General features: G+C 39.3%; 1 protein-coding gene across 1 annotated transcript in view; it reads right to left on the bottom strand.

Annotated features, from left to right (window-relative positions):
- LOC104956310 (extracellular matrix protein 2) overlaps nucleotides 1-8,893 on the bottom strand; it is a 21,657-nt gene extending 12,764 nt beyond the window's left edge. The window contains exons 1-5 of the mRNA XM_010783788.1: nucleotides 8,839-8,893; nucleotides 8,314-8,429; nucleotides 6,649-6,781; nucleotides 6,409-6,566; nucleotides 6,119-6,258 (exon numbers count right to left, since the gene is read on the bottom strand). Of these exons, the coding sequence (XP_010782090.1) occupies nucleotides 6,119-6,258; nucleotides 6,409-6,566; nucleotides 6,649-6,781; nucleotides 8,314-8,429; nucleotides 8,839-8,893 (602 nt within the window). The remainder of the gene's footprint in view (nucleotides 1-6,118; nucleotides 6,259-6,408; nucleotides 6,567-6,648; nucleotides 6,782-8,313; nucleotides 8,430-8,838) is intronic.
- Between the last annotated feature and the right edge of the window lie 28 nt (nucleotides 8,894-8,921).

Below are 8,921 nucleotides of genomic sequence, written 5' to 3'. Positions count from 1 at the left end.
CAACGCACCACGACAACGGAAAAAAAGAGGTTGTATCGCAACACACAAGGAATTTTTGTTGAGTTGAAACCAAAGTAACAGGTGTCTTATAAAAACTTATCACGGACACCAAAACTGCGTCACCGAGAGGCACCAGAGGAGGTAACTTGAGGTTAAGAACAAGTCACAAAATGCATAATCATCTAGCAATGGTCTCTACAATCGTACACGGTCCTCTAAGAAATCTCAGAGATCGACTGTGAGTCCTAAGAAGAAGTGTTAGTACTCGTACAAGACGCGACACGGAGAACGTCAGTAGAAAATGTCCTGTCGCGTTGAGGATCCCTCACATCGGTTGTCACGACTTGAAAGAGGTAAATATCTTTAAACGAAAAGGCAACAAACTACCTGAAGTTCCAAAATCTCTATGAAAAACGATTGGGAAGGTCGAATACGTTGAGTTGTTAAAGAACTTAGCAATCCAAAGACTCTCGAGGAAAAACACGCTCCGTACCATAGTGTAGACCGTTACGAAGAATTCTTATCGTTTAAGTTTTTGACCACGACAGTAAAAAAAATATCCCGTCCCCGGTCGGAAATTGGTTGTGGAGGTAGACGCTAGAGTAACTAAACCCTGAGGTCACAACCCCGACGAGTGACTGGAGTTACAATCGAGAAACTTCTTCCAGAAATCGAAATCCAGCAAGTGTATGAAAAAGGTGGGACGTGACACTACAAATGTACCACACAAGTTATTTTTGTACGTTTGTATATTAACAAACACACCGAAAACGAATTCGTCTGCCGCACACAAACAGATAACAACGACTGTCGTACTCTAGTCTTGTGTAAAATACCTGGTTGAATACGTCTCTAGGTCCATTAAGGTTTTCCCAAGTGTATGAAAAAGAACGTTGACGAAATACCGATTAATCGAGAACGCCCTGGTAATAAACTCATTCTTCCTCATGAAAGCCAAAATGTCTCATGAAATCATGCAAAACGACTAGAACGACTATAATATAGACATTGCTGGGATATACGGTGAAAAATCCCGTTGTTGACGTGTGTACATTTTACTGTGTGTGTCTCGTCTGTGTCTATTCCGGACAAACGGGTAAGAAGAGGGCCGAGAAAATACTTTACAGCCGTTATTTAGTGCAGAGTTTACGGATGGCTTAAGAAGAGAAGTTCAGTTAGTTTTCATGGTCAAGTAGTGGAGGGACCCGACGGTCCACTGTCCGGAGTGAGGTTTGAGTGTAGAAGTCCGACTGTCTTGGTTTTCGTACAAAAGTTCAATGAAGGAGAGTACTCCGACGTGTTTGTAAAAGGCTTTTACATTGCAGTACCCATTATACTAAAGTTAACGGGTCAAAAATAATGCGACAAGTTTGTAAAAATAAACATGCTAAAAGTGTTACACTAACAGACGAATTTACTGCGATTATGAAATACTAACAAGATTCCGAGTTTATTATTATCTGAAGCATTTGACACGTAGTCGAAAATTTCAATAGATCATTTTGAACCCGGTGTCATAATTTAAACCTTTTTTTCACTGTGTCGCTCCACTACTAGAAGAAGAGTAAATATAAAACCAAGTTTGTCTACACACAACCCAACCGACGTAGTCACTATTGAAGTTGACAGACATCAATACGAAAGATAATCAAGACAGTAAAACTGTCGCTCCTAGAACGCTGTATACATAAGTAGTAGTAGCGACTACGGAGCTGGGTGACGTACAGTCGTGTCCAAGACCCGGTGTTTTATCGAACAATACAATATTTGAACTGTCCTGAGCATCTGGTTTCATAAAAATCGAATTGGTAGTGTTAACCTAAGAATTTTCCGAACAATGGTTTACCTCTTTGCGTTATTCGAGTGTTAGTGTGTGTGGTGATTTTGTTCTTTTGATAGGTTCCTTTTGGAAAAGCAAACTAAATCTCAAAACATAATCACAAATTTAACCAAGGAGAGAACTCAATGTTTTGTTGTACCGTCTCAAAAGTCAGACTTTCGATCATCTGGTGGTATGTTTATGAAATGAAATCTACCCCGTCAGAGTAAACACAAGTTACGTCATTTAGGTAATTCATTAAAGACAATTTATTTAGGTATACAAGAAAAAACCACCATGAGGATCCAATAGTCAGACATGGTCATACAAGTTATTAATCTACGTGTGTCGTCGGACGCGATATTACTGAACTACATCGACTTCCGAACAGCTGATAGTAGGTAGGTAGTTAAGAAATAAAAGTTCGGCTCGAATCACGAGAAATAGGACGTACCGTGTCAATGAGACGGTCTATGGTAATGGCAGGAGATCTAATCCACGGTTTCACATTAAGGCCGAACACTATTCTCGACGTCCAACCTGAGTCTAACCTACACACATTTATTCATCACATGAGGACGAAGAAATAAACACGACCAAGGGAAATCTTGGGTTATCGGACTCCTCCTTCCCTCCTGTCGACTAATGAGGACCGGTACGAAAGTCTTTTTTGTAACTAGGCTGTGTCTGTAAAACCAATACACCATTAACCAAGCACGGAGAGACAGTTACAAAATCTTCACCTTCAGTAAACATAGAACCTCTGTCTCACGTACACACAGGAATAAAAGAACCATTGATATTATATATATCGTTTATCCTAGTGTAAATAAACGGCATATTATTATCGTTTATACAGTGTGTAAACGTAGTTCATACAAAACTATTGAATAATTAACATGATGGTAAATATTGTATTAACGCAATATCGACCACCAAGACCTTCGTAAACCCAAAAAAAGAAGTTAATAAAACGTACGCGTCTCCTCCACACACACACACACACACACCCTCATCCCAACTGTGAAGTATGGTGGAGGGAGCATCATGGGTTTTGGGGCTGCTTTGCTGCCTCAGGGCCTGGACAGATTGCCATCATCGACGGAAAAATGAATTCTCAAGTTTATCAAGACATTTTGCTGGAGAACTTAAGGCCATCTGTCCACCAATTGAAGCTCAACAGAAGATGGGTGATGCAACAGGACAACGACCCAAAGCACAGAAGTAAATCAACAACAGAATGGCTTCAACAGAAGAAAATACGCCTTCTGGCGTGGCCCAGTCAGAGTCCTGACCTCAACCCAATTGAGATGCTGTGGCATGACCTCAAGAGAGCGATTCACACCAGACATCCCAAGAATATTGCTGAACTGAAACACTTTTGTAAAGAGGAATGGTCCAAAATTCCTCCTGACCGTTGTGCAGGTCTGATATGCAACTATAGGAAACGTTTGGTTGAGGTTATTGCTGCCAAAGGAGGGTCAACCAGTTATTAAATCCAAGGGTTCACATACTTTGTCCACCCTGCACTGTGAATGTTTACATGGTGTGTTCAATAAAAACATAAAAACATATAATTGTTTGTGTGGTTTTAGCTTAAGCAGACTGTGTTTGTCTATTGTTGTGACTTAGATGAAGATCAGAACACATTTTATGACCAATTTATGCAGAAATCCAGGTAGTTCCAAAGGGTTCACATACTTTTTCTTGCAACTGTATATTGTGAGATTTAATTATTATTAATAACTTTTTTATATATAATTAATATTTCCATGTTGTAGTCTATCGAGGTGAAACTGATTTTAACCAGCCTAAATGTTCCCAGTAGATTGAAGATTTACAATTAATTGAACAACTATTTAATCCATTTATGTATCAATAATATTTTATATCTGTGCACTATTATATATTATATCTGCAAACATATTGATTTGATATTCAATCTGTTCACAGATTTTTAATTATTTTTTTATAATTTGTTTATGGTTTTTTTATCTTATTTCATCTTATTTGAACTCCTACAATAATTATGGTTTAATTATTACCAATGCCACCATTTTTTTGTTGTTTTATCAGTTCAAATCTAGTATATATTATAATGTATATCATTTTTGTAAAATGGCCATATCAAAGTAACTTTCAAACTAAAGCTCAAGTGCAGAAGAACAATATAATAATATTCCTTAAAAAGCTGTGGAGTATAATAACTATAAAATGGTGATACTCAAGTATAAGAACCTACAAATTGTACGGCATTATCTGACTGTAATTATTCCCACCACTGGTTGTTAAGCAAGTGCATTTTTACACAATTGTCACACACACTGGAAGCCTTTGTAAACACACAGAGGAACACAAACTTAAGACAGAACTGGGATTCATTTCCTGAGTTTAAAAAAAGGGATTATAGATATAGAAAATCGGATCACTTCTGCTTTAATAAATGCATTCAAACCCAGTACTGACCATAGATGAGATGTGTTAAAAAGGCAGATAATGAGCAGAGATGCTGACAGTCAGCACATCCTGCCTGAAACTAATCCCAGGTACAAACTGCACTCTCCAGATCAACATCAGGCAACCTCCACGGGTACCTCCGAGTCTGCACGGGTCCAATCCCTGAACCCCATCAGGAGGCAACAGTAACACTGAGTGAGTGTGTGACATGGAACAGAGGCGCCCCACTAACCAGAACCAGCACACTGCAGTTTATTTTATCTTTAACAATTTACTTCCCATTGCGTTTTAATCGCTCTCTGTATATTTCTCTTCACATTTCTACAGAGCTGAATATATTCTCCACAAGCTTTTTTCCTGGATGTAATCATTATGTGTACATAATTAAATAGTATCCAACCACGGGGAGGAATATGGTTTAACGCCACTCAGGTAAATGACCTTTGCCCTTTCAAGTTTCTGCTCCTGCTGTGTCATTGGAGTTCAGGTCAAGTTACATGTGTTTCTACTCACTTGTCTCTGCTCAGGGAAGCTTTTTAAATTAATGACCTGCTCTTAAGCATGCAGAGCCAATGGTAGGACTAATGAGGTCAAATGTCAGATGTCAAATACATTCGAGTCACAAGTCAAGCAAAGGTTCAGAGCGCTGCCTAGTCACATCATCTCTCTGGTATGGTCTTTTACTGTATCCATTTGTGTTCCAGATTTCGTTCTTTCTTCAGCTAAACTTACTCTAAATATATTCTCCCAATTTCACATTTTCTCTTTTAAATAAATCTTCCAGTCTGCACAAGTCTCTCCAGTTTCATGTCTTTCTTAAACAATTTTCTTTTTTCACTCACTTTTCCCTGAAGCTCCCACTGTGGTTCACAAGGATCCCAGGGAGCAAAGAGAAAAGCCCACAGGAATTCACTATATTTAAACAACAGACACACACACCACCATAGACACACATTGAGACATACATACACAAACAGACACACAGTTGCCCTCAAGCTCTCCCTCACACGCCTGCTCATCCGAGTACACAAGGTCAGCTGTCATAACTTCTGTGATGTGTGTGTGTGTGTGTGTGTGTGTGTGTGTGTGTGTGTGTGTGTGTGTGTGTGTGTGTGTGTGTGTGTGTGTGTGTGTGTGTGTGTGTGTGTGTGTGTGTGTGTGTGTGTGTGTGTGTCCATTCTATCTTACAGGGGGGGGGAAGAAGAGTATGGACAATAAGTGTTTCTTTAAATGTGAACCCAGTCAAAACCTCAGCAAAATAAATCATAAGTACTGATCATGATCATTTTTACATCCCAAGTTGTAGGAATTTAAATAACTGACACACTTTAATGATCTAACCGGTGTAAAGAACGGGGATACCCCTAGGCTTAAATCTGTTTCAGCCTATTTTGTATTTTATTGTAGGACGATATTACAATGCTGTTTGTTTGTCGGTTTTCCACAGTCTTGCAGATTACTTATTGTCATTACCTGTTTTTATGTTGTGTTGTTTTCTCTTTGATGTAGCAGTGTGTAATCTACTTTATTTTTTTAATTATATATCTATGATCTCTGAGTGTGGGGTGGAGAGGGAGGGGCAGGGGAATTATTGTAGATGTCTCCTGTACGCGTGTTAAAACTGGAAATTTAAATAAAAATGTTTTTTTTATGATGGAAATGGTTATTTTAAATCTTTTAACTAATAACCCCATTCACTGATAACTGCTTAGACAACAACATTGATAACAAAAGAGTTATGAAGTGAATCCCAAACAACACCAGTCCACCCTCTTGTGGCTGATGGAGAAACTGCAGAGCATTATTGTTAAAAAATCAAAAGCTCAGGATGGACAGACGTACTTGAGACGGGACCAGGCCTTGGTAGCGATGCCTTGCTCATGCAGCAGGTTGTGGCTCATGTCCAGCACTCTCAGATGGACACAGTCTCTCAGTGCCTCCTTTGTCACCTCCTCAATCTGATTTGCTTTTATCTCCAGCTCCTACAATAAAGAACACACAGAATGACAAGGATGTGTCATTTGGGACAGTGTCAGTTTCTACCATGAGCACAAGTCTTAATCCCAGGTGCCTCGTTTGGCTAATCCTAACATATTTTAAGGAGGATTTACAGTTAAGTGATATCATTGCACCTGCAGAGAGGGAGGAAGGCCCAGAGGAAGGGAACGGAAGCGGTTGTTGTCCAACTGGAGGTCCAGAAGTCTCTGTAGTGGCCTGAAAGTAAGCGGCGACACACTGCCTTCATGGAGGAAGTTTTCCTCCAGCTCCAGAATCAACAGGTTTGTCAAACCTAGAGAGGAATATGAAGTTATATTATTGTCATCAAATATGTTCCTGTTCCATTTAAAGAGACACAAAAACCAACCCTATACCTTTGAAACAGTGAGGGGTGAGTGTACTGAGCTGGTTGTTGTTGATCCTGAGCTGCTCAAGAGATGGAGGCAGCGCTGGGATCGTGGTTAGCTTGTTGCCATCTAGGTTCAGCTTCTTCAGAAAGGTCAAGTCCTGCATGACACGCAGCAAAAAAAAAAGGGGTCAGAAAGATAAAACAAACAAAATATATACTTGTCTTCAAAATCCATAATTTTCTATCCCGAATTGCCGAGAAGGACACAATCCCAGAGTTCACAGAAACTGACCAAATCTGTGAATCTCTTTTATGTCATCTATCATGTTGTATTTTTAGTAAAGCCGCTCTGTGTGGCTCCTCAGTGAAAGCCACTGTGGTAGATGTGTGTCAACTAAAAGCAGTGGACTGAATCTTTTTGCAGCATCCCTCAAGCCAGTCCATCAGTCCTCTGTCATTACTGTTACGTGAGGAGAAAAATCAAGAAGAAAAAAAGATTTCATCCAAAAATAATTTGCTTTTATTCTCCACATTATTGGCTGCAGCTGTTTCCCAACAGGCCTGTCCAGCCAATGCTGTGAGAGTGCGCTGATGTTAGCGTGAGATGATTGGTCAGAGTGTGGTGGGCTGCCTCGGTGTGGTCAGGATCTGAGCTCGGCCTGTGGCCATTTAGAGGTTAGACCCGAGGTTATTCTTAGAAAAGGATTAATGCCATTTTCCGTGCTCTTTTATTACTGTAATGATACAGGATACAGGATACAGCCTGCTTTTTATTTTAATTAGATGCAAAGTTAAGTTTTTAACTGTTTTGTTACTCAGAAAGTCATTCATTCACGTTTAGCAAAATGCAGATTCTCCAGAAGAGGGAGCTTTTTGTGTCATTATCAGAACAATTTGCCACCTATGAAAGGAAAATAATTGCTGCAGAGCTTTACTGCAGCGGCCGTTCTTTTAATACTGTGTTTCCTGCTTTATATCCATGTTGGTGGTTCACATTAAATACATGTTCACTTCTGTGTCTAAAATAATGTTGATTGAATCTGTGAATCTAACCCCTAGTGGAAATGTCAAAGTAAAAACTGCAGTTCCGCTTAAAATATAGCTTTTAAAATATAATTTAAGCTACTTGTAAATACAAATGTGACATTTATTTTCCCTATCTTGGCATAAAATAAACTTGTTCAGGCACTTGGCAATCAGAAAAGTGTTGATTGATTTGATTACCACCTATGGCTTCATGAAGAAAACTAAAACACGAACTGAGTACCTACATTGAACATGACTGGTTGTTTACCTGTGGGCTATGCCTCTCCTATTTTTAAATGTGTAACACTCCCTTAGTTGAAGACAGTAAGCATGTTCATTCAATGGAAAAGCTACAGTTGTAACACTCCCATAGCAGAAGGTAAAGCAGGCTGGACTGGTGTTTCAGGTCTGATACAAGTATTAAAGTTGGATGGATGGATCTGGTTTTGGCGGCATCAATTTGACACAAAACTATAACTCATACAATTCAGAAAATAGCTGTTAAGCAAGAGCAGGTATCGCCCAGTAGCACCATAATGTAGCAAGTGAGATTTTTTTATTCGAGCATGATTAGACATGCACGCTTTATAGATGTGATGTGTTGGCAGATGAGTACAAGACTGGATTGTGGAAAATGACAGTGAATAAGAGAGGTGTCACTCACAGACAGCGGGTTACTGCTCAACGCCTCATCATCCAGTTTGTTTTTACTCAGGTCCAGCGTGTCCAGGTTCGGCACGCCAGAGAAATCTTGTGGAGTGATGATTCTGATGTTGTTCTCTTTAAAGACAAATCACATAGTAAGATATATGATGTGGCACATGTAGTGGTTGTATACGACATCTCACACTCAATTCTCTCACAGGTCATGTCATGTATTAATCTGTACACAAACTTTAGCTTTGAAGCATTTTAAATAACTTTTATAGCTTTTATTTCTAAATGTATTATTTGTTTCTTGCTAAATCATTTGTATTACTGATTGGACAAGTGATTTTTCAAAAGATAAAATAAAATGGCTAATGGCATCAACGTTGTACTTAGAGCAACTGGACTCCTTAATAAATAATATTACTTAATAATTAACCATTTTTTATGTAATCAATATCACAGCTCTTCTATTCTGTACCATCCATCACAAACACAAACACATACACACACAGACACACACCCCCACACACACACACACCCGCCATGTCCAGATTGGTGGCCAGCAGGTTGTGGATGATTGGCAGGTGAGTCATGCCGACGCCCCTGCAGCTGATTTCTCTG

Source organism: Notothenia coriiceps, unplaced genomic scaffold, assembly GCF_000735185.1.
Source record: "Notothenia coriiceps isolate Sejong01 unplaced genomic scaffold, NC01 NC01_scaffold00000665, whole genome shotgun sequence".
Classification (NCBI taxonomy): domain Eukaryota; kingdom Metazoa; phylum Chordata; class Actinopteri; order Perciformes; family Nototheniidae; genus Notothenia; species Notothenia coriiceps.
This window is presented reverse-complemented; position numbering and strand designations above follow the sequence as displayed.